Here is a 27,583-nt window from a genome sequence, read left to right on the forward strand (position 1 = left end):
AATAAAAAATTCGTTGCCCTTGGAAAAAATATGTAAAAATTTTCAAATGAGAGGATAGACAAGAACCAGTTTAATAATGAAAACTTACAGAATATATTTAAGAGTGGTAGCGTAGCCCCCAACATATCTATAACATATCTATATATAGATTCGTGTCTCACCTCAATCAATATATTCTGACATGCAATATATAAATATTTTATATATATTGAGCTAATTCCCATTGAATGACAGTTGGGGAATGTAAGTATATATTTTGTCAAGGAGGTGGACTGTGGTATGAGGAAAAGCTAGTACATGAATATATATATATATATATAGTGACCATAGATTGTAAAGTCGCCTATGGAAATTAAAAGTCCCCTCCTCTTCTGCTTGCTGGTCCTGATCATGACTCACTATCTGGGTGGGGCGAGAGGTGTGAAATGCAGTCCTCAGCACTCAGATCAACTAAGTCGGAGCAGTTTTCCTGATGGATTTGTATTTGGAGCGGCGTCCTCGTCGTATCAGGTATGCCAGCAAAGATAATTGCATTGTCCCAAGCAAGCATTGACTTAAACCATCTTATATATATATATATATATATATATATATAAAGAGTTGCCGACGTGCCTTGTATTCATATACTTAACCATTGAGGAACTATAATCCAGTAGTATTCTCAACTTTCCAAAGTGAAAGATGGGGATTTTGTGGCTGTAATTCTGTTTCAGCCTCGTTTGTTTTTGACCCGTTTTGTCTCGTGAGTAGGGTTGTAAGTTGGGTTGGCCCAACCTAGTCTAATCCCAACCCAACCTCAATCCGAATCGAGTTGGGTTGCGCCATCTTGAATTGTACCTAACATGAGTTATATTTTATGTGGTACATATCTATTTTTTCCATTGTATTTTTAATTTGGCCGTGTTATTCATAATTTCATATGGTAATCGTGTGTTGATGTCCCCTCAGTACGAAGGAGAAGCTTTTGGAGATGGTAGAAAACCCAGTATGTGGGACACCTTCACACACAAGCATCCAGGTTTCTCTCTCACACACGGATTTTTTAACTGATCACGTACGGTGCTGCTTTATCATTAACCCAGTATGTGTAATATTGACAGAAAAAATTGAGGACCACAGTACTGGTGATGTAGCGAATGATTTTTATCATCATTATAAGGTATATGGGTTATTCAGAAATAATTAAAAATAGAGGTGATTGTGCCCTATAAAATTAGGATAAATTACACTCACATTTGCATAATTTGCCCTTACAACACTAAATTAACTTTAATTATACCGATCATCCTATTTACGTTGGTGACGCATATGTGGTGAGATGATATAAATCCTTGAGTACTTAAGTATTATTTTTAAATTAAAATATTATTTGTCCTTATTTTATAATGCATTTTTAACTTAAAAATATCCTACAAGTGAAATGACTAAAGCGCCAAGCAAAATTATCTTCTTGCCCCTACTTTCATAAAATATATATACATTATACACTAGTATATACATATACTTGTCTACAAACAAACACTATATTGGGGCCATTGGATATTCTGTTATATGATGCATTGTTTAGTTACTTTAGTATGGAGGAGTCGTCTACTTGTGGCTTCGTGATAAGATTCAATCCTTTGCAGTGATTGTCATTTACATTTGCCTACGTCGGGAGTCGTGAATTGTTGATTTGGATTTGATATGAATTTTTTTTTTTTTTTTTTTTTTGATATTTGAACTGATTATTATTAGGAAAATTTTCACACTTTAAAGATAATTAAATCATATAAAATTTTAGTTGGATAAAGTAGTCCTATTTTTTATATCAATTTCCAAGTAAGTTTAAATATGAAAATGCCCTTATTATTAGACTATCAAGGTATAATGTAATGGTTTGGTACTTCGCGATCCTATTTAAAAGAATAAATTATTAGGTGGAATTAAAATTTAATAGTTCAGAACTGGGTCTCGATAACAATTATAACGGGTGAGTATTTTGTGATCCGACTAAAAAACCTAAGGTATTAGGTGTAGGTAACACCCAATTCTTATATATCGAATCACTCCCCTATCCAAATCCGATATGGGACAAATTTTTCGTTGTAACACATAACCATTACAATGTGATATATATGTTGACGATATCACATGATACATTGGTGCAAACAACCTTTGGGCTGCCGTTTAAAAGCCATAAAATATCCAACCAACAATACATCAAAAGTGTGGGTCAAAGAGACATTCAAATTTTCATGCAACTTTGTTAGCACTCCGTTTGTTTGAATTTAATTGTCGTAAAATATTTATGAAGAAAAAAAATATTAAAATTTAATAAAAGTAATTTATTCATAAATTTTCAACACGTTATTTTATATGTCCCGTCTGATGGGCTCGACCTCAATCTCAATGTAAAACTTTGCTAAATATCGACAAAGTAAAAATAAAAGAATATTTTACTTGAAAAAGAAAAATATTTTTCAAAAAAAATATTTTTACGTCGAAACAAACGGAGCCTAAATGTCAAAAGTAGGAATTCTTTATCCTAATTAAAAAAATTTAGGACTTAATTACAGTATCTTTTAAGAGATAAAAGTAAGACTAATATGTAATTCTTCTGTATTATTTTTAATTCCGAATTCGTCTGTATTATTTTTAATTCTGTATCTAAGACATTCAATACTTCTAAACCCAGCATGAAGTACATGTAACGTCCAAATCTAAGGCTCTTACTTACATAGAACATTATGATTGTACAATAAATTGTTATTTGTAGCAGTTTATGTATTTCTTTTGGTGGATTTGAAAGTGTAGACTCTATATATGCACATTATTTTTTATGTCACAATACTTTATCCCAAATCTTGGAGATGGTTTAGTTTTGATTTAGCGGAATTTCAGGTTGACCAACCAAAAAAGTGAGGGAAGATAAATATGTTTTATCACATATAATTTTATATGTTGTGCCATGTCTAATTTATTATTGTTATTTTTTGGGAATGGGCACGGGTGAGTGAACTTTTAGAGATTAAAAAAAAAAAAAATTGTCTAGAGATGGATAGAGAGATGATTGATGATATGTGCAGTGTTCTCGAGAGAGTGATATGAGGGAGAATGACAAAATATATATATATATCTAAAATAAAGTCACACTATTTAAGAAAGGACATTTAAATTTGTCCCCCTTTTTCTTTTTTTTCTTATTTTGAGATGGTTTAGTTCTGATTTAGCGGGATTTCAGGTTGACCGACCTAAAAAGTGAGGGAAGATAAATATGTTTTATCACATATAATTTTATATGTTGTGTCATGTCTAATTTATTATTGTTATTTTTTGGGAATGGGCACGAGTGAGTGAACTTTTAGAGATTAAAAAAAAAAAAAAAAATTATCTAGAGATGGATACAGAGATGATTGATGATATGTGCAGTGTTCTCGAGAGAGTGATATGAGGGAGAATGACAATATATATATATCTAAAATAAAGTCACAATATTTAAGAAAGGACATTTAAATTTATCCCCCCATTTTTTTTTTTTTTTTGTGCAAGCAAATCTATCCCATTGACGTCCTTAGAAATGTGTGTGGTTGACTCCTTGGCTTGCTAACTGTAATTTTATTAATTTCAAGAGGCTATTAACATCTTTTTCGCTTAGGAGAACGGTAAATTCACCCCGTCAAAATTTTTGACTAGTTCTAGAGGGTGGTTGTCACCTGTAACCACGTTTTTATTAGGTTTATTTTCAACTGAATGTAAATGTAATTTATCCACAATATATATATATATATATATATATATATATATATATTTTGCAACTACTGACACCATGGTACAGGAGGATATAAGTCTGATGAAAGATATAGGATTGGATGCATTCAGATTCTCCATCTCGTGGCCCAGAGTATTACCGAGTAAGATTATCCCCCGATCTTAATTGCAAACTTTAATATAATCACATGTGAATTGTGGACCATGTGGTCGCAGTAGAGAATATTTTTTTTTCTTCTATTTTTTGAACCAATTATATATATATATATATATATATATATATAATGAAAAAAGTACAAGAAGTGTCGTCGGCCCAAAAGAAGCCCAAATTGGATCTCAAAAGAACACAAGATAGAGAACAATAATACCAGGCCCAAACTGGCCCAAAAAGCAAAAGCAAAAGCAAAATATATAGCCATCAATAACGGTCGGTTTAACTATTGAGAGCTATATGGATGTGGCCATTGAAGGCGATTGGAGCTAAGAGTTCCACCATGATTAATCAGTAGGGCGAGGAGGATGTCTACAGCAGGACGGCTACAGATTCCCATCATTGAAAAGGATTCGGAGGCATCATCATCCCCGGGGAACCCTAGTTTTAGAATTGAGCGAACAATATCAGAAATCCTGGCCAAAAACAGAGCCTTGGCATCTAAATTTCCTTTGAAAGGTTCTAACTTCTAACATTCTTTTCTTCCCAATAGTGGTAGACTAATGCTGAAAGACAAAGCATGGAGACCTTATTACTAGGATTACTAATTTTCCATTTCGAGCCACACCAACTGACTATGTCATCCCATGATTACTTGTTGATGTTGGTTCGGCACTTCACCAGGATGAACTTCCACAAAGGAGAAGTCAAAGAAAATTTGAAAAATAGAAGATTTTGTGATTCTGGAAGGGCATTACAAAGGTTGCAGAGGCTGTTCTAAGAGTGATGGTTGGCCATAGATCTGTTGTCTACAGCAAGATGACAAGAGATTTAAATAATTCAAAAAAAAATTTAATTTGTTTTACTTTTTAATTTCTACCTCTTTTTTTTTTTTTTGTCATACTTCTTATATAATCCCCTTCTTTTTTTTTTTTTTTTTTTTTTTTTTTTTTTTTTTTTTTGTGTCAGCCGAACCCTCACCATTTTATTCCAATTCTTCCATTATCATCATTGAGAAGGTCTCAAATATATCTAGGGCAAATTTCTCAAAACCCCCGATACTATAAAAAAAAATATCATAAAATCTCAATCAGTTTTAAAAACCCCCAACAATATAACAACGTTATCATTTTACCCCAACTCTGTCAATTGGCCGTTAAGGGTATGTGAAATAACTAAATTACCCTTATTATATTCCCTTTTATTTAAAAAACCAAAAAATCATATTTTTGAAATTACAATATTATCGTTTAGTACAAAAATCATATTTTTGAAATTACAATCTTAATTTCTAGCCTTCACAAATTTCACTCCTCTCTCTCTCTCTCTAGCACAGCAGCCATGGATGACCTTACATTACAGAAGATAGAAATATCAGGCCCCACGTTAGCCTCTTTGATCCAACGTTTCTCTTCCTTTCTAGGTGACGTGGATGGCTTCTTCTTCAGCCACGTCACCCACATCACTCCCTCCTACTTCTCCAGTGACCCCGCCACTGTCGCCGACGCCGCCACCACCTCCTCCTTCTATACTCCCCCAAATCCTCCGTCACCTCCTCCCTCTCCTCCAAAATCCAATTTTCTTTCCAAATTGAGACTCCCCCAAATCCTACACTCTCTCCCCATGCATCTTCCTCTTCCTCACAACGCAGTTCCAAGATCAACTGATCCACACACATGAATACCGTACATACCAGTTCCGGTTATCCACCGACTCATTTGAAAATTCCCCTAAAAAGCATATAATTTCGCTTCTCTTCAGTGTGCACACAACCAGGCCAATCACAAATGTAGAGACAATCCAATCGACTCGATCAAGAGAGAAAGAGGAGGTTTGAGAGAGAGAGAGTAATCAGTGGCGAATCAAGAGGAGGAATCGCCGGAGTTGAAACAATAATGGGTCTCGCCGCTGGCAGTTGGTGGTTAGCGGTCTAGAGAAACAGAGAGAACTCCGGCAAGCAAGAACTAAACTGATAGAGGAAACAGAATGCTGGCGATCAGAGCCTAAGACTTCGACAGCCGACATCGGACTGAGCAAGGACTAAACTCAGATCGATGCCAGTGACTGAGACCCAATCGACGAGCGAGGTAGAACGGTGATGATAGTTGACAGTGGCGAAACCAAAGGTGGTGAATTAGTAAAGTTGGAAGAATTGATTTGGACTCCATGAATTTGTGCTTTGACCTCTATTATCCCATTTTTTTAGGAATAATCCCTTTTTTATAATTAGCAATGTGTAAAAAATACAAGAACACGTGCCAAAAATAAATACAATTAGGCGAGGTAGCTCACGTGCCAAAAATAAGTACAATTATGGTCGGGGTATTGTCGGAATAACACGTATAAATATATATCACTTGTTTGGCACATGTGACACCAGGGGTATTTTAGTCACAAAAGTCAATTTGGCAAAGCAATTGTTAACCACGCGCTGGGTTAACGGTCCCAAATAACAGATTTGGGGTAAAATGATAATGTTGTTATATTATTGGGGGTTTTTAAAACTGGTTGGTGTTTTATGATCAGTTTTTTTTATAGTATTGGGGGTTTTGAGAAATTTGCCCATATATTATATCTAATAATAGCTGCTTTGTCAAATAACTCTAAGTTTGGAATTCTCAGACCATCTTTAACTTTGAACTTACAAATAGCAGTTCAAGCAACCTTTACCCCAGTACTATTCATTTCAATACCAGACTAAAGGAATGACTTGAACAACTTGTTGATTTCATTTATGACCCCTTTAGGAAGGATGAATATCTGCACTAGTAGAGTTTGAGTAGAAACCAAAACAGCATTGATAAGTTGTAACCTCCCAACATATGATAGAGATCTAGAAGACCAGTGAGTAACTTTATAAATGATTCTTTCAATAAGACTTCTACAATATGAAGATTTGAGGATAGTAGAGAATAAAGGACCCCAAGGTGCTTGATGGGGGAGAATTCCAATTCTTATAACAAGGATCAAAGAGATGGCCTGTTTAGTGATGGGATCAACTCTAAAAGGGACTACAGAACTCTTAGATAGGTTGATTGAAAGGCCTGTCATGGCACATAAGAGATCAAGTGTTGACTTGAGAGTGGAAACTAAGGCAAGATCTTCATAACATAGGAGAAACATATCATCAGCAAAGGAGAACTGAGAGTTTTTCAGGTCTTTACATTTCTAGTGATACCTGAAGTTAGGATTCCTGGCAATAAAGTTTAGAATAATAGAGGTAAGGGGATCCATGAGTATGACAAATAAGAATGAAGAGATAAGGTGCGCTTGCCTAAGCCCTCTTTTACTCTTGAAGTGGCTATGGAATTCACCATTTAAAGCTATGGTAAATGAGGGGGATGAAATGCAAACCTTGATAAGGGAAATAAACTTTGGATGGTAGCTGAGAAAAGTAAGATAGTTAGTGATAAAGTCCCAATTTATAGAGTCAAAGGCTTTCATCAAGTTAATTTTGATGGAACACCTTGGAGTGGGGCTGTTCTTGTGGTAGCCTCTAAGCAATTCATGATCCAGGAATATAGATATTGATTTTCCTTCATTGAATAAAAGATGTCTAAGAAGGGTTAATAATATGAGGAAGGGAAGACTTAAGTTTGGTTGCTAGAAGATTAGCTATTTACTTGCAGATGGTATTGCAATAAGAAATAAGTTTGTAGTCATTGAGGGTTGAAAGGGTTTGGCACTTGGGAACCAAGGAAATATAGGTACAGTTTTCTTCATTAATGAGTTTACCATTCCTGAATAACTCATTAATGGCTTTATTAATTTTTTTTTCTTTCATAGTTGGTTACTCTCACACACACATGTCTCCTCCGAGACTTGAACCCTTGACCTCCCTTTGGGAAGTAAGAGACTGATATCGCTAGGCCACTGGCCGGTTGGTAACTCATTAATGGCTTTAGTGACGGGCTTGCCAATAATGTGGCACATGTGCTAAAAGAAGAGGACATTATACCCATCTAGGTCAGGGATTTGTCCATATTAAGAGAGAAAATGCAACTTTGGATTTGATGAGAACTTGGAGTGGAATCCAATAAGAGGTGAAGATTAGAGGGAATAGATTGTTAAAAGATGGGAGAGGTCATTGATGGAGTGTGTAGATGTGGGTTGAGAGTCTAACAAATTTTAGAAATGGTTCAGTACCTCCTACTTGATGCCATCTATGTCCTCAATTAACTGACCATTAGCAGATAAGGGAGTCTATTATCTTTCTGTTGATTTTGGAAATGCAGGATTTATAGAAATATGAGGAATGACAGTCACCAAGCTTGAGCCACACCATTCTGGATTTCTGCCTTAGTGAGCTTTGGCAAGTATGAAATACTTTTGAATAAGAGTTTGTTTAATCATTTTGAGATTCACATCCCTGAGATTGTAATGAAGATCATACTAGCATGAGTCAAGTTCCATTTTAACAACTTACAGCTTAGAATCAACATCTGAGGACTTTTTACAGTTGGTTTTAAGAGTGGCTTTGAGACATTTGAGCTTCTGGATAACCTGGAACATAGAAGTTCCCTTGGTATAAGAAGTCTAAACCCTGTAAATAGATAAAAGAAAGATGGGGTGAGAGCACCAAGCATTTAAAAATCTTAAGGGTATGCACCTTCTAGGGATATTAAGCTAAATGGAAACCAAGATAGAACTGAGGTAAAAAACGCTAGGAGGAAAAAATTTGCTGTCTGATGAAGGGAAAATAGTGCTCTAAATACAGTCGACTAGGGCTCGATCTATCTTCCTAGCAATATTTACATCACCCATAGTTATTCCAGGAAAACAAGCTTCACTAAACTTAACGTCTTTAAGCTCAGCCTTATTTAAACATTCCTTGATCTCTGAAAATGCTAGACACCATTCCTTGAGCCTTAGTATCTCACACTAGAGTGCGAAATAATATTATAATCACCCACAATGAGCCACGGTAAATGGCTAAGGGAAGAGTGGTGGATGATATCAGTGCATAGAGATTGTCTTTTAGCAGCACAATTGGAACCACAGAAAAAGAAGTGAAGAAAGAGATGTTCTGGCCCCTGTTGATTTAGACTAGTTGTTGACAAAAGGCCAAGCATCATCAATGTTCTCGTGGATAACTTCAGCATTTAGAGATTATAAGATAGACTAAATTAATTTTTAGGTCAAAGATTTTATTTTTAACCTCTGACTACTTAGAAGGCTAGTTGAGCCTTCTAATGTTCCAAGCTTGGATAAAAATCATTGGAGGTGAGGTATGAGAGACCCTCTAGGATATATGTGACTTTTAAAGGAGTCAACAGATATCAAATCAGAACAACTTTTGTTTTTCCTAACAACTTTCTTAATGTTCCTGGTTATAAATTTTTGAGCAGGGCAAGGATCTGGAGTCTTTGTAAGTGGTGATCCATTGGCACTAGAAGGGTTACTGAGGATATAACAGATAACCAGAAGAACCAATTTATGGACACTTTTCTTTTTAATAAGTTCCTATGCAAGGGGTAGTGATGGTGAAATTGTTGGCACCAAAACTTAGCAGCCACCTCAGCGGTGACGTGGATCAGTGAGGAGCCGACAAGTGTTCAGTATGGTTCCAAGAAAAGACGGCCAATTGAGAAACAAGAGGAGAAGATCTAGGAATTCAGCCACCTTATCCAATAAGGTTGTTGCTGAAATTTGGTAACTAATATTTGATTTAATTCAAATATTTTGTTTAAACTGGGACACTAGAGATTTAGCTAAACCCTATGAAATAGGGGTTTAATTGGAAAGGGAATTCCAAAAAGAAGGAACAGTCACAGAAGTTTAAAAAATTGCAAATGGCTATGAAGCCATTTAAGGAAAATACATCAGCCGAGCCTATGGAAGGAAGTTGCTAAAAATTAACAACTTTTTAGCAACTTTTCAACAATGTTCTGGCAACTTATATGTGATTAAATCAAGGAAGGTTATTTCAGTAAGGATTTTCTATTAAAGCAAGCCGTGAAGAGAAGTGGAAATATATTGGGTTTTGACTCAGTAAGTATCACGAAGAGAAGAAAATCAAGGAGAAGAGGATTTTTAGAGCAAGTAATTAGGAAATAAGTTGATTAAAACTTCTAAAAATAGAAGTATTGTAATCCCATTCCAATTTGTTTAGCACCAACCACAAATCAGCATGAATCAAAAATTCATCAAATGACTCAACGTCATCTTTATCTTCAATTCATTTGTCCAAACGTCAAATTTCATTCGAAGACATTAAGTTCCAGTAACTTATTCCTCTTTTGCAATCCTTAATTATGCTATTTACAAATTTAATCTTTGTTTTATGCAACGAATTCAATGACAAATCTTTGATCAGATTCATGTCATTTTAATTCGGCCTGTTCATTCTATTGCAAACATTAATTTTCAGTTAATTTCAATTCGGCCAATTTATTTTTCAGTCCATTTCAATTCAGCTAGTTCATTTTCATCTACTTTAAATTGCATTTTTATTTCTTTTAAACACCTTAGATAAAAAGTTCTTGCACCAAGGCATAAAAGAACCTTACTGGGAGTTCTTACTAGTCTCTCTCCCACACATTTGAGTGTTTTATACAAATACTTTGGCATGCCCGAAAAAATCCATCGACTGGCGTAAGACCAAAAACCACGTGAACATATTTTGGCACGCCCGGTGGGACCACTAGTGGGTGTTTAGAAGAGGCAAAAATGCAACCAAGGCTTACAAAAAATTCTAAGGCCATGGTTACTGATGAAGATTTGGAGGAAGGACCTCAGCTAAGGTAGGCTGAGAACTCTACATCGGGCCCTACTAATGAATTAGCAGTGATGCAAGCACAGGTGAGCTCTTTGGTAGATACAATGGGAAGGATGGGTACACGTTACAATGACATGCATGAAACTATGTCCCAACTTTCAATTGCCATTTTGAACAGGCCAAATCATGCTAGCAGCTCCAACAATCAGGAATCGGCTCGTCAATCGAATCTGTCACAACCTACTCGTCCAGACAGGGCCATTGAATCATCACAGCCATGGTCGCCAGTAATGATACTCTAACCAGGTGCAACATCAAGTCAGCTAGCTCATACGCCACCAACCTGGGCAGAAAACCATTCGCGGCCTACTGTGTCAAATTTCAATCAGCCGTCAATAGTAAATCCGTGGCAGCAGGTAACTTCACCAAACCCTCCTCGGGAACCTTTGAACTCGGGGGGGGGGGGGAAATCAGATCAGGTGGAGACCCCCAAACCCACTGTATAATCATGTGCAACCACAGGTTGGGCTCGAGGGCAGAATATGTCTAATCAACCTCATGATTGGCTGAATTACTATCAACCGGCGGCTAATCAGCCGCCAGTTTATAATCAAGTACCACCAGTAGTAAATCAGCCACCACAGGTCATGCTAGATGGAGGGCAATTAGCTGATTTACTCACCCAAGAGTACGGCCTGGAACTTAGAGGTGCCAGCCGACCAATCTATAGAACTTCATATCTAGAAGTGGTAGATCAAGTTGAGTTCCCTAGAGGATATAAAGTCCCTGACTTTGTAACCTTTAGTGGAGAAGGGAATCAATCGACCATGGAACATATTGGCCGCTTCACAGTTCAATGTGGAGAGGGTAGCGTGAGCTCTTGGTTAAAATTAAGACTTTTTCCTAACTCTTTGACAGGGGCGGCTTTTTCATGGTATATTCGTTTACTTCCTAATTCTGTTTTTAATTGGCCATAGATGGAAGAGTTATTTCACAATCAATTCTACCGTACTGAGACAGAACCAACTCTAGCTGATTTATCCAGGCTGAGCCAATTACCTAGTGAATCAGTTGAGACATTTATTGTAAGATTCAGGAGGGCAAGGTTGAGATGCTGTGTACCTCTTCCAGAACAGAGTACATCCGTTTAGCTTTAAACAGCCTTGATTTTGAACTACGGAAGAGGTTTGAAGGAGTCCCATTTCGTGATATATATGACCTGGCCGAGAAAGCTACCAGGTATGAGTTAGTCCTCAAGGAGGAAAAGGAATGAAAAAATTCCTCGAAAGGTACGTACTATAGGGATCCTAATTATAAAGTTTTTTCAACCGATGTGGTTGAAGAAGAAGATCTTGATGCTAATCTTGCCGAAATTATTATTAAAAAGCTTTATGTATGTGAGGCTTTGACAAAACCAAAGGCATCTACCAGTGGTACTCAGCCATCAACATCATCGGCCAGGAAGGACACGACCGATACTGGTAAGGTTTATACGTTTGATCTGACTAAGACAGAACAAATATTTAATCATTTGTTGGCTGACAAACAAATTGTTTTGCCAAAAGGACATAATATACCATCAGCCATTGAATCCAAAGGAAAAGAGTTCTGCAAATTTCATAATTCATGGAATCAAACTACTAATAATTGTTATGTATTTAGAAATGTATTGTAGAAAGCAATCGATGAAGGTGTATTAAAATTTCCTGAAAAGAAACCAGACGTGATGGGGGTCGATGGTGATCCATTCCCTAATATTGTAAATACCAATGTAATCAATCTGGCACTTGAAAAAGCCGCTGATAATGGTAAACAAGAAAGATCACCAAAAATTCTTGATAATTCATCATCAGCCAGCAACGATGAGCAAAGGGTAAAGGACTTAGAAAATCAGTTGAGGGAGGCTCAAATTGCCCTCATTAACCACGGTTGTTACCCAAGTTATAAAGGTCGTGGAAATAATCAAGACAAGAGGAGCTATTTTCAATCTACCAGGAAGCGCAATGTTCATGAAAGGTTGGGTCATCAGCCAAGACAGAATCCCGTAGAAGTTAATTGACTAATATTCAGAGAGAATGGTCCAAGGGCAGTAAGAATCATTCGGTCAAAAAGATCTGTGGCCAATAGAGTTTTGCCAGAGCAACATTCCTATCCTAGTTTTAAAAGGAAACCATTAATCCAGTCTGAAATATGGGTTCAGAAGGGGAAAGAATCTAGCCATATAAGAACGGTCAGACCTCCTTTGGTTGACCATGGCAGATGGACTCGAGTGAATCATCCGAAGTTTACAAAGCAGCCTCCTACATGTACTTAAAAAAGGAGGATGCAAAGGAAGAATGCAGAACTTAGAAGAAAAGAGGATAAAATCGACTAGGTTCAACCAGCTAAGGAAGATGAACCAGGGGAGGCTAAAGACATGAAAGTTGCTATATCTTTTGGGAATAACGCATCCTCTTACGAGGAGAAAGATGATTAGCCAGATCAAGATCCAAAGCATGCGGTCAAATACAGAATTCGCTTTAGTTCCCTTCTGCATGAGGTAAATTGTAATATGGTATTTGTTTTACCTTCTGTGTTTGAAGCAAGGATAGAGCCAATGATGAACAGGGATGTTAGATCGGCCGATCTTAAGGGCGAGGCCGAATCATTAGAAATCAAGAATGACTAATCGGCCGAGGTAGGATTGGTCTCTCAAGATCAACTAACTGAGGCTGATAAAATCATCTTTGAAAAACCACCTCTAGCTAAGACACAATAGTTGAGGCCGTTGTATGTTAAACTATAGGTTGAAGGTCAGCCAATCAATAGGGTGCTGGTCGACTATGGTTCAGTGGTAAATGTCATTCTAGCAATTACTTTGAAGAAATTGGGCAAAACCATGGATGATGTGGTTCCAACCGATGTGGCCATCAGTAGTTTTAATGGAAGATCTAGTAACACCAAAGGTATTCTGCCTTTAGAAATTACTATTGGTGGTAAAACATCCTTCACGGCCTTCTTTATCATTAATTCAACTGCGGCCTATAATGTCCTTTTAGGCCAAGATTAGATTCACCCTAATATGTGTATCCCATCAACATTGTATCAAATGCTGATTTTTTGGGATAGAAATGAGGTAAAAATTGTTGAGGCTGATAATAAACCCTTTATAGCTAAGGTGTATTTGGCCGAGGCTGCACTTTATGATGAAACTGTTGTACCTATAAAATTTGTTGGCATTAATAGGATAAGACGACTAGCAACAGAACAATGAAGAAAAACTTGGTTAATACTGATATTGAAGAGCTATTGACAGAAATAGTTCAGCCAAAAATTGATATTTTCAGGTTGACCATTAAGGAAATTGAAGACATTTATGATGGATTACACAAATAAAGAAGAAAATAAGCGGCAAGCTTTCAGGGCCGCTTGCATAAGACTGAAAGCATATCTGGCTGAAAAGAGATTGGTCAGAGAAGAACAATTATATGAAGAAGTATCAGCCAGCACGGCCAATATAGATGATGAAGGTTTTGAAAAGTTGGATGCAATCCAATTTGAAGATTTGGAGTCAGCCCCTTCCAGGATGGAAGATAATAAGGCAGAGGTTCAGGAACTTTTATGTGAAATTAATGTTGATACTGAAGAAGATCATCGGCCATTGTTTGTTAGTGCTTTACTTGAGCCTAATTTTCAGGCCGATTTGATCAATTTATTAAAAGAATATAAGGATTGCTTCACTTGGAGTTATGAAGAGATATCTGACCTGTCACGAAAGCTGGTAGAATATAGATTGCCTATTAAGAAATATTTCTAGCCGTATAAACAACCACCAAGGAGGATGTCCTTGGAAGTAATGCTAGAAATTAAAGAAGAAATTGAAAGACTTCTTAAGGCATGATTTATCCGAATGGTTAGGTATGTTGAATGGTTATCTAATGTTGTTCCAGTAATAAAGAAAAATGGCAAACTTAGAATTTGTGTGGATTTTTGTAATTTAAATACTGCTACTCCAAAAGACGAATATCCAATGCTAGTGGCCGATCAACTTATTGATTCGGCTGCTAAACATGAAATCATGTCTTTTATGGATGGCCATTCAGGTTATAATCAAATCTATATAGCTAAGGAGGATATTCCCAAAACGGCTTTTAGATGTTCTAGGTCAATTGGTATTTTTGAGTGGGTTGTAATGCCATTCGGCCTAAAGAATGCAGGGGCTACTTATCAAAGGCAAATGAATTCAATCTTTTATGATATGATTGGCCGATTCATGGACGTCTACATAGATGATATAGTTGTAAAGTCATCAGCTAAAAAACAGCATTTGGAACATTTAAAAAAGGCCTTTGAAAGGATGAGAATCCACAAATTGAAAATGAACCCGTTAAAATGTGCTTTGGGGTCTCAGCCGGGAACTTCTTAGGATTCTTGGTACATCAACGAGGCATAGAAGTTGATCAGAATAAAGCCAAAGTTATTATAAATGTTATGACCCCAACCAACAAAAAATAGGTACAAAGGTTTCTCGGCTAGTAAGGTTTTCTTAGAAGATTTATTTCTAACCATGCTGGCCGAGTACATGCTTTTTCTCCTTTATTAAAATTGAACTCACATGAAAATTTTCATTGGGATGAATCCCATCAAAAGGCCTTTGACAAAATAAAAGAGTATTTAGCAAACCCTCCTGTAGTGATGCCTCCAAGGAAGAAATGGCCATTGAAACTTTATTTATCGGCTGCAGAGGAATCAATTCGTACCATGCTTGCTTAGAATAATGAACTTGGAAAGGAACAAGTTGTTTACTATTTAAGTAGAGTACTAACTGATGTTGAATGCAGATATTCTTCGATTGAGAAGTTTTGTTTATCTTTGTATTATTCAGCTATGAAATTAAGGGTATATATGCGGCCGGTTGATGTTTACATTCTTTATTAAACAAATATGATTAAATATATGCTATCAAAGCCATTCATCACTAGCTGAATATGCAAGTGGGCATTGGCCTTGATGGAATTCAATTTTATCTTTGTCCCACAAAAATCAGTTAAATGAAGGGTTCTAGCTGATTTCTTGGCCGATCATCTTTCGACTAATATTGATCCACAGGTTTATGATGAATTAAAGTCATCAGCCATATTCCTAACCCCCTAGATATTGATGTTCGATGAATTAAGCACGACTGATGGAGCAGGGGCATGTATTGTTATCATTTCACTAACCAGAAGAAAATTTTCATTTTCACTTTTCTTAGATTTTAAATGTTCAAATAATCAGGCCGACTATGAAGCACTTATAATCGGCCTAGAAATTTTAATTGAAATGGCTGTTGGTGATGTAAAAATCTTGGGAGATTCAAACTTGGTACTTAGTCAAATTACTGAAGATTTCAAATGCTTAAGTAGGCAATTAAGGTCATTTCACTTTCTGGCCACTTCATTGATTAATCAATTTAATAATGTTCAACTCAAGTTTTGGCCAGGAGGACAGAATAAGGAGGCCAATAACATGGCCCAAGCAGCCTCCGGAATAAGAGTATCAGTCGGAGTAGATTATCAATTGATAAAGATAACATGAAGATCATTGCCATCAGCCGAATTAAGAAATACTGAGATGGCTAATTCTTGGGTAATTGACATAGAAGATCTGGCCGATGATGATTGGAGGATACCATTCATAATGTTTCTTCGAAATCTAAATGTCAAGACTGATAGAAGTATCAAGAGAAGAGCAATCAACTTTTTACTCCTTGATAGGGATTTATATAGAAAAGGCCTTGAAGATGGACTCCTACTACAATGCATAAGTAAATAAGAGTCACTTCAAGTTATGGCCGAGGTACATGAAGGTAGCTGTGAAGCCTACTAAGCAGGAATTAAAATGAGATGGCTGATTCGAAGGTATGGATACTATTGGCCAAGAATGAGAAAAGATTGCATAGATTATGCAAAAGGGTGTCAGGCTTGTCAAAAACATGGGCCAATTCAAAATGTACCAACAAAAGAATTACAGCCAATAATCAAATTATGGCCGTTCAGAGGCTAGGGCCTTAATTTCATTGGTAAAGTTAATCCACCATCAAGCGAAGGCCATCACTGGCTGATTGTTGCCATGGATTATTTTACTAAATGGGTTAAGGCTAAAGCTTGTAAAACGGTTGATCAACAAACAGTGATTAACTTCATGGAACAACATATTGTCCACAGATTTGGAATTCCAAAAACACTTGTTTCAGACAATGCAATAGTGTTTAGGGCAGCTGATGTGTTGCAATTCGGCCACAATATGAATATCCATATGATAGCCTCTACACCATATTATGCCCTAGCAAATGGTCAGGCTGAGTCCTCAAATAAAATTCTAATAGAGATCATTGAAAAAATGATTAAGGATAGGCAAAGAAGATGGCATGAGACTTTATTTGAGGCTCTTTGGGCTTATAGAAATTCAAAAGGAACAGGCACATGAATCACACTATACATGTTAACTTATGGACATGATGCAGTTTTGCCTATGGAAATGAAGGTTCAATCGGCCAGAGTTGCATTCCAAAATAATCCAACTCCGGCTGATTATACTCAAGCAATGTTGACAGAATTGGAAGACTTGGATGAAATCAGGTTGGATGCTTTGGATTACAACATAGCCTACAAAAAGAAGGTAATGAGGATCTACAACAAATGGGTAAAACCTAAGTCTTTTACTGAAGAAGATTAAGTGTGGAAAGTTGTTCTGCCAGTAGGTAAGGTTGATAGAAAATATGGGAAGTGGTCTCATAAATGGGAAGGGCCATACTTAGTCCATCAAGTCCTAAGTGGAGGAGAATACATGCTGAAGTATCTTAGTGGCTAATTGCATGATTACCCCATTAATAGCAAGTACCTTAAGATGTATGTGCCAACAATCTTCGAAAGGGAAAATTAAAGTCAACCAGTACCTTTGGCTGACCATGTGTACCTTTATGTAATAAATTCGGCCTATTTATAGGCTGATTTAGTTGTTTAAATAAATAAAAAAATTCTTGTTGAAGTACTGATGTTTGTTTAACAAAAGAGGCCATTTATTTATTGAAGTGTAGAAGAGTTACATCATTTGAGTTCATATACTAAAATGGCTACAAAAAAGGGTCCCATTGAAAAAAAAAAAAGATTTACATGTTTGCAAATTTTTCCTTAAAATCGGCCCAAATCATTAAGGACCGATTAAAGGCAACCATGGCTTGTCTCTTTGATTCTTCCAATTTAGGTAATTCTTCATGAAGATTTGCATGCTCGTAAGCAAGGTCTTGAGCTTCAAACTGCAATGTGGTAGCTTTGGCAGACAAGATGGCCTTACGAGCATGAATCTGGTCGATCTTTTGTTGGAGGATTCTCTCTCTTTCCTCAAGGCTGATGAATTCTTTGTTCACTAGGTCAAAGGTAGAAACTTGGATTAACAATTGATCACCAAGAGTATCCTTCCTACTTTTACTCTTATTAAACTGATTGATCGATTCGTTAGCTTGAAAAATTTTATCAGCCGAAGCTGGCAGTTAACCTTTGAAAGGAGCAATGGTAGCTTGTAGGTCGATTGGGAAGTCTGGATACTGGCTGAGTGTGATAAGGATAGCCGTGAGCTCAGTCTCAAATTGTGGAAGATTAGCAACATCTCTTTGTAAGATTCTAACCAAAGCCTTTTTGGTTTCTTCTATGGTTTGTATTGGAACACTGGCTGAAGTAACTGGAGTTGTTCATGAAGACTCACTCTCTCTCTCTTTAGTCACTGAAGCTACCACTTCTTTGAAGAAATTACTCAAGGCCAGAAGGGAGGAAGAATGAGCTTTTGGTGGAGGAAATGAAAGAACTTTTTCATGAATAACCTGTAAATATGGAAAAAGGTTAGAAGTCTGACTTTTAAAATATAAGTAAAATTTCAGGTATGAGGTAGTCAATACTTTGGATGATTCGGCCATAGTTGCATCCAAAGATGGCTGATGGCTGATTACTAGTGGAAGAAACTCTGGCTGAAGAGATGTGCTGTCTCCTTGAGATGAAGCTTTGGCAGGAGTGACTTGAACATTTAAAGGTACCTCAATGAGTTCATGAAAATCCTTCAAAGGGCTGAAATTCCTAATTGGGCTATAGACCAAGTCAAGAAGAGGATATTGTTGCAAAAGAAAGCCCAATGATGTTATTAAAAGTGACAAAGGTTAAAAGCTTAAGTAAAGTTATCATTACCTCATTTTCATCTGAACAATGATTAGAAGGATCATCAACCACATTGATTATATGGTCATCGGCCAATTCAATCACAAGGTCATTAACCACATCTTTTGTAGGCTAAGGACTTGCTTCAACCTCAGGTTTTTTTTTACCTTTGTTAAACTTTGTCCTCTTTAAAGTCCCATGGGCAGTAGATTTCTTTCTTTTTCCCTAAAGAAGGAAATTTTATTAAAGATTGTCTCGGCTGAAAACAATTTTGGCCAAGAATCAGGTATCAATATTGGCCAAGTATTTTGATAATACGGCCGATATGATTATTTCACTATACGAAAAAGTTTCCTACGCTGAGGAGCATAATCTTTTACCTTGCCCACAAGTGGAGGGGCTGGAGGAACATCAGGGATGATGGTTGATTCAGTTACTGCAGGCTGAGGAGGTTGACTGGAGGAGATCTCGTCATCTTGAAGCTCAACATTCTCTGGATTAAGGGAGGCTGACAAAGTTTTATCATTTGAATCTACAAAAGGGTAAGAGAATTTAGTCTGAAGCTTTTAGTATACATAAGTATGAAAAATAAAGGAAGATTATACCTTTGAGTAGGCTAGCTGTAGCCTTGGCCTTAGCTTTTCTTTCTTTATTAATCCTTGTTGGAGCATCTGTTGGCTGAGAGAGAGGAAGTTTTTTGGCTGTTTGTTTCTTGCCTTTGGGAGGATTTTTTTGAGGCACTTTCTTTGGAGTAACAGCACTAGTAATTATGAAAGCCCCTTCAAAGGCAACAGATATAAACTTGAATGATTCGAGGATTTTGATGACAGGGGACCGACATTCAGCCGTCTTGGTAGAAGTAATATAAGATGACCACCATTGGTCAAAACTGGAATCTGAGGCCAGGTTTTTGATAAAGGGTTAGAATTTGAATCCAGCTTGCAAACTAGAGAACCAAGAGGATACATTTTGAACATAAGAGTCATCCGGAAAATACCACACACCGATGAAAGTTTTTATTGAAGGAAAGATAAGGGGGCATAGGAATCATTTGGGTTAGGCCGAATTACCTAGCAAGCTGACTGGGGTTATAGAATTCAACCCCAACCTTTGTATTCACTATCCCTAAAGGACTAGTATTGAAATGAAGATCCTTTGAAATAAAAAAATTGGCCCACATAGCCGAAAGTTCATCAGTAGTTTTCTTTGTGGATACTCCTTGAGGAGGAGTCAGCCATTGAGGGGCTTGAGAACAATGGGAAATTGAAGAAATCGGCTTATGGCCCTGTGCTCGCAGCCAGAGTAGAAAAAATTGAACCAATCTCCAAATGAGTGAGATTTAGGTACGGTCGATGCATAACTCATAGAAAGGAGTGGGTCATTGGCCAAAGGCCTTACCACAAGCCCTAACTCAGGGAAATAAACTTGTAACCAAATCTGAAATAGCCAAAGGGGGCCACCATAACGTCCAAAGTTAAAGGTAAGCAGGTTATAAATTCCCCTGTATAAATAAGAAAGGACCAAAGGAGCTAAAGCGAGGGGTTTAACTCTGGAAAAAGCGATGGCCACATGTATGTAATCTTTGGTAACTTAAAAGGCCGACACACATAGAATAAACTTATTCAGCCAGGCCAATAAGAAAGTAATGTGTTCGGCATCATTTACAGGGAAACGAGGGTGCATGGTAGAATTCAAATACTTGCCATATGAAGATTCTGAAGATTTGGTTCTAGTTTATTTAGAGGGGAAAACGAAAGGAGAATCCTCCTCTACCAATAAGCTGCTCACATCGATCCCAAAAGGTTTGAGGCTGGTTAAATAGCATATGTCTTGAATGGTGGGAGCCATCATGCCACACTTCAAGTGTAAGGAGTTGGTGGTGGTCGACCGATTGAACATAGCCGCTACCATTAGGGCCTTGTCTTGAGCAAAATTGGTTTTGCTTAGTTGGATGGCGTCATAAATACCGCAAGCCTTCCACGTCTTTCCTTTCACAGCCCCAACTTGATCGACCCAATTGATCCAAGCATCATTGGGGATATGCCATGTCCTAAAATGAAAATGTGGCAAACTGCCATTTTCATTAGGAGGAAAAGTTTGAAGAAACGAAAGTACATCAGCTGAGGGATAGAATGGCGATATGAATGCAGGAGCTTCATCAAGAAAGGCAGGACCCAAACCCTTGAAATCAGTGCGAAGATTTATGAGAGTATTGAGGCAATACTTGTAAGAAGAAAGGGTTTTTAGGGATTTCTCAATGATATTGGCATGAGTTGAAGGATCTGAAGATTGAGGGGCTGAGGTAGAATTAGTCGATTTGGTTTTCTGAGGAGCCATGAAAGAGAGTCAAGAGAAGGAATTTTGATTGTCATGACTTAAGGAAGGGAATTTCAGAGATAGCAATTGAAGGGTAAAAAGAATAATTTCAGGGTTTTAAACATAGAACTAAATACTAGTGGAATGTAGTAGTAGATTTGTCCAATCACCGCCTTTAATGGGAATTGATAACCATTAAGGCAGGTGGTTGGGTGAGTAAGAATTTATTATTGAAAATTTGAAATTCAAGTTTTGGCCTATTAAAATTCCAAAAGCCTCTAATCATAAGTGATAAGAGCATTTGAAATTATGGGGGCATTTGTTGGCACCAAAACTTGGCAGCCACCTCAGCGGTGACGTAGACCAGTGAGAAGTCGACAAGTGTTTAGTATGGTTCCAAGAAAAGACGACCAATTGAGAAACAAGATGAGAAAATCTAGGAATTCAGCCACCTTATCCAATAAGGTTGTTGCTGAAATTTGGTAACTAATATTTGATTTAATTCAAATATTTTGTTTAAACTGGGACACTAAAGATTTAGCTAAACCCTATGAAATTGGGGTTTAATTGGAGAAGGAATTCCAAAAAGAAGGAACAGTCGCAGGAGTTTAAAAAATTGCAAATGGCTATTAGGCTATTTAAGGAAAATACATCAGCCGAGCCTATGGAAGGAAGTTGCTAAAAATTAGCAACTTTTAAGCAACTTTTCAGCAATGTTCTGGCAAGTTATATGCGACTAAATCAAGGAAGGTTATTTTAGCAAGGATTTTCTACTAAAGCAAGCCGTGAAGAGAAGTAGAAATATATTGGGTTTTGACCTAGTAAGTATCACGAAGAAAAGAAAATCAAAGAAAAGAGGATTTTCAGAGCAATGAATTAGGAAATAAGTTGATTAAAACTTCTATAAATAGAAGTATTGTAATCCCATTCCAATTTGTCCAGCACCAACCACAAATCAGCATGAATAAAAAATTCATCAAATGACTCAACGTCATCTTTATCTTCAATTCATTTGTCCAAATGGCAAATTTTATTCGAAGAAACTAAGTTCCAATAACTTATTCTTCTTTTGCAATGCTTGATTATGCTATTTACAAATTTAATCTTTGTTTTATGCAACGGATTCAATGACAAATCTTTGATCAGATTCATGTCATTTTAATTCGGCGTGTTCATTTTATTATAAGCATTACTTTTCAGTTCATTTTAATTCGGCCAATTTACTTTTTAGTCCATTTCAATTCAGCCAGTTCATTTTCATTTACTTTAAATTGCATTTTTATTTCTTTTAAACACCTTAGATAAAAAGTCCTTGCACCAAGGCATAAAAGAACCTTGCTGGGAGTTCTTACTAGTCTCTCTCCCATACATTCGCTTGAAAGTCAACCATCGAAAAAAGGGATAGGCTTGTGTTCAATTCAATATTTTGAGTGTTTTATACAAATACTCTGACACGCTCGAAAAAGTCCATCGACCGGCATAAGACCAAAAATCGCGCGAACAGAAACATATAGTGAATGAGATATTTTTGGATTGCCAAATAGGTTTTTATTGCAAAGAGTGGTGGGAGGAATTTCCATCAATGTAGAGAGTGCCACACTTTGAAGTAGAAGGCGTAGAGGGCTCAGCTGGAGTGGAAACGATAGGATCAGAAAGAGGAAGGGGATTAGATTAATCAAGATTAATGAGAGAAAGGGGAAATAACTAGTTAAGGGAAGTAATTATTGTTGTTGAGGGGGATTTTTGGGAAAAAAAAAAAAGAGCTTTAGCCACCTTAGGAAGGTTCCTTTGCTTTCTTCTTACAATAACCCAATCATTGATGGGGCTGTTAGTTGCAGGGCTTTATCTTTTGCTTGAAGAGTATCAGAGATAATCATAGGGCAAGATGCAATAGTATGGTTGATTTGCCTGCATTTGTGATTGATTTGTGGAAGCCCTTGGTACTCAATTCTAATCTCAACATAATTGATATCATAAATTTCAACTGAACTTCATTAAGGAAGGGCTTGCTAAGATCAAAATCCACACGTAATCTGAAAAACTTAAGGTTATTCCTTCTTTTAGTTGCTTGTTCAGTATAGAAGGGAATACCAACTGAACTAGCTATGTGACTTGAGCCTTTTGTAGTCCAAAACTATAATAGGATGTTAAAGAACTTTACTCAAGTGGGTAAAAAGCTTCTGGAGGTGGGAGCTCAAAGCAATTCCATTTCTTAAGGGAAAAAAGGATGACCAACAATGCTCCATGGTCTTCTTGACAACACACTGTCTGCTTCATTTGAACAAGTAGGATCCATTTTCGCCAAAAATAGTATCAATAAGCCCATACTTGGTCCATAGCTTGGATACAAAGGTTTGAATAACCTTAAATGGAACTCTCTTATGAGAAGAGAGTCCAATAAAATGATTTGATCCCCAAAAGTTTCTCTCTTCAATGGCCAATTCCTTTGGAAGGTCAATAAACAAATTTTAGTTGGAAGAAGGAGGCTCAAAGTAATTAAAGGTCATCCTATGGTGATAGTATTGGACAACATCAGACCATAATCTGTTATAGAAAGAGGCAGATGATAGCAAGGATAAGGATAATATGGAAGGTTCATTGCTGGAAGATGGAATAATGGCTTTGTGAGGTTTGCTGGAAGATGCAATGTTATGAGGTGGATGGAGTAGAGGAGGTGCAGGGGAAGGGCCAGGGGTTCTGATCTATTTCTCTCATAGCTTATATAGAGAATAAGTTCTTTTTAGGTAACCATTGTATAATTGTCAGTTAGGACAATGCTATTTAGAGGTAATAGTCGAATCAAATTTATCGTCTGGAATTTATCCCAAAATCTTTTCATTGCAATGTGAAAAGGATTATGATATTTCACATCCATTATCTCTTTTATTGGAAATCCATTTGACTTTTCCGTACCTAATAACATCCACTTGATGCTTCATCAATCCAATTGGGGCTAATTGAATTATCTTTTTGATAAATAACTACTTGATTTTTTTATCAATCCATAGGTGTTCAAGATATCTAATTTTATATTAACGTCATTTATTCAATTAAATCACTATAATCGCTTGATATTTTAATTCTCCAACTGGGACAACCTATGATATTAAATATTTCATCACCATCATCAACATTTCTTCAATTAAATGAGAACAACAGTTTGTTTTTTCATTAATCGGATTAGGGTTGAGATATTGAGTTTTACATCATTATTCTCATTTCAGGTGGTAAGATAAGTGCAGGAGTGAACCCACTGGGTGTCAAATTCTACAATGATCTAATTGACAGCCTCTTATCCAAAGGTGGTAATCTAATCTCTTTTTCACTTTATATTATTTGTTATAATCTCACTCCTGACTACACACATCCCTTTTGGTGGGCCCCGCCAATTGGTGGGAGTCTAATCGACTTGGTCGGAGTTAGTTAGGCGGCTGGAACCTTAGGTGACTTACGCCTAAGGCCACTATGAATAGGAAAATCCCAAAATTTTAAATTTTCTTATATTATAACAATACTTAAAACAATTTTCTCCTCTTATTATTAAACCTTAAAGCATCTTCAACCGTTGTTAAAATGTTTTTTTGTGTAAAATATACATTGCCACGTATGATGTGCAAATTTTTTAATTTTTAATTTTTATTTTTTATTTTTATATCTCTAGTCGTCTGTTAAGATACACTGTCACGTCACCAATATATAAAATTGTTGTATGATTTATTTAAAAATAAATAATCCAAATTTTTTATGTAAATCTATTATGACACATCAGATTTACAATATATATATATATATATATATATATATATATATATATATATATATATGTACACAACGGTTGGAGATGCACTTAGCCATTAGGAAGTCCCAAATTTTTTTATTTCCTTAAGTTGTCATCTTTTCAAAATTTATATTTCTTTTTATTATTCAAACCCGGCCAATAGAAAGGCCCCATTTTTTTATTTTTTATTTTTTTATTTCCTTCTTATTCCTAACCGATAGAGATTTAACAGTGGGCCTAAAAGATTTCTATCCTTATCTCACCTTCGTTTTTTCTATCTCTTTCTTTTCTCTTCACTCCACGTTTTTTTTCCTTCTCTATTATTATCATTACACCACTGCTGTGTTTAGTGTGCAGGAATGGAATGGAATGCCCATTCCAACTATTCCATTTCTTTGTTTGGTATGCAATTTAAAGTGGGAATGACATTCCAATTGAATGAAAATCCATTTCACAACTAAACATATGGAATGACCATTCTATTCCCAAGTAATTTTTTTTAAAAAAATCAATTTATAAAAAAATCCCACAAGTTCAAGTCCAAACCAACTCTACCTTTCACCACCACCACCAACCACTGCCACTGACTTTTACCACCACCACCACCATCACCACAACCACCTCCGCCTTTCACCACCACCACCACTAACTTCCACCACCTTCCACCACCACTACCGCCAACAACTTTCACCACCGCCCACCGCTTTCCACTGATACCGCCTTCCTTTGCCGCAACCACTGCCACTACCACCACCGCTACCACCTTTCACCATAGCCACCACCATCGCCACCGCTACTGCCACCACCTTCCACCATCGCCACCACCTTTCACCATAACCACCACCACCCCCAGCACCACCTTTCACCACAGCTATCACCTTCCACCACCACCACCACAACCGCCGCCATTGCCACCGCCTTTCACTACCGCTACCGCCACTACCTTCCATCACCACCACCACCACCATCTTCCATCACCACTGTCTTCTATCGCCACCACTTTCCACCAGTACCATGCACCATCGCCTTTCACTGCCACCGCCTTTCACTACCACCATCGCCTTTCACTACCACCATCGCCATCGCCACCGCCACTGCCACTGCCTTCCACCACCTCCTACCACCGCCACTGCCTTCCAGCATTTGCCATCACCAATGTTGCCACCACCACTACCATATTCCACCACTGCCACGGCCTTCCACCACTGCCATATTCCACAACCACCATAATCACCTCCATTAGCTTCCACCACTGCCACCTACACCACTATCTCCTTTTACCACCACCACCACACTACTGCAACCGCCTTCCACCACCTCTACCTTCCACCATTGCCACCACCGCCACCTACACCACTACTGTTTTCCACCTCCACCACCATCGTCACCACCATCCACCACCGCCATTGCCCCTATTTATTTTTAAAAAATTATAGACGAATGTCATTTTGTTAATTTAATTTATTTGTTACTAAGAGGGATATTTTGGAGAACTCAATTTGAAATTTATTCCATTCTAAATTTTAAATTGGTCCTAGCAAACACTAGAATGGTTATTATTATTCCATTTGTAATGACCCGGTCATTTTCTTTTCTTTCCTTTTCTTAGATTTTACGGATATTTTTTTTCCGTTGATCTTTTCCTTTCTGAATTTGGTTTCTCGTCACTTAGTGTCATCTTGAGTGCCTGAGGATGGTTTCCAAGACTCTTTTCCGTGGATTGAAGACTTCCTTTGAGGACCGACTTATTTTCACATTTTTGCCGTTTTGAGCCTAAACTGAGCATAAGGGCATTTTGGGATTTTCACTTAAAAAAATTAAGGTTGGTATTGACATGGTTGACTAGAAAACATAATTTTGAGAGGGGTTTCTTCTTTGTGTTTTTTTCAAAAAGGCCCAGAGAGTCCTCAAAATTGCATTTCAAGGTTGCATTTCAGGTGTAGCCTACAGTTGTTCGAGCGCTCTAAGGGGGGTTCGAGCGCTCCAAGATAGGGCAGAGAGTTTTGGCCCTTGGGCGTGTGCCGTTCGAGCGCTCGAAGCCCTTGCACGAGCGCTCGAGGTACTGTTCATGTGTGTGTGTATTTGTGTCTTGGTTCAGCACTGCACCTCCGACTTCAAACTATCATATCTTCTTTATTTTAACTTCAAATTGGTCCGTTCTTGAGTCTAAATTGACCGTGTCAAAATAAAATTTCCAGTGGTACCAATTAGAGCTTCAGATTCTTCTTGTAACTCAAGATATTCAAGTTTTGGTAAGGTAGTGTCTGTTTTTGGTTCGAACCGGGATAGGGTTTCCCTTCCTTCGACTTCAGAACTTGATATCTTTGTCGTCCGGACTCCAAATCATGCGATTCTTGAGTTTATTCTTGTTAATTTTTCGTTGTCTTTCCAATGGTGTGCACGGTGGCACCTATTTTAGTGTGAAATGACCATTTTGCCCTTGGTTCATTTCTTTTCGGGTTTGGCATCCTTGTTTTATTGCTTGGCTCATTTGAGTTCCATAGCTTCATATGGAGTCATTTTGGTGCTTTAGGGATGATGTACATCTCTAGAGGTCACCTTCCTTCTTTTGCTTCCACATTTTGGATCTGTTTCGGGTCATCACAGGACACACTGGGTTGAAAAATCCAAGGTCGTCACAGGTGGTATTAGAGTTCCTAGGTTTGAATACCTTGGACGACGGGTTTTGGGTACATATCATGCTT

The 27,583-nt window shown here is 37.2% G+C and overlaps 1 protein-coding gene across 1 annotated transcript in view; it reads left to right on the plus strand.

Moving 5' to 3' along the window:
• Positions 1–259: 259 nt before the first annotated feature.
• LOC132295011 (beta-glucosidase 12-like) overlaps positions 260–27,583 on the plus strand; it is a 53,091-nt gene continuing 25,767 nt past the window's right edge. Inside the window, exons 1-5 of the mRNA XM_059793082.1 lie at positions 260–510; positions 949–1,018; positions 1,101–1,159; positions 3,818–3,893; positions 24,325–24,402. Coding sequence (XP_059649065.1) covers positions 346–510; positions 949–1,018; positions 1,101–1,159; positions 3,818–3,893; positions 24,325–24,402 — 448 coding nt within the window. The 5' untranslated portion in view covers positions 260–345. The remainder of the gene's footprint in view (positions 511–948; positions 1,019–1,100; positions 1,160–3,817; positions 3,894–24,324; positions 24,403–27,583) is intronic.

Source organism: Cornus florida, unplaced genomic scaffold (assembly GCF_030987335.1).
Source record: "Cornus florida cultivar Cherokee Brave unplaced genomic scaffold, ASM3098733v1 CherokeeBrave_3.0.0_Hap2_Chr02, whole genome shotgun sequence".
Taxonomy (NCBI): domain Eukaryota; kingdom Viridiplantae; phylum Streptophyta; class Magnoliopsida; order Cornales; family Cornaceae; genus Cornus; species Cornus florida.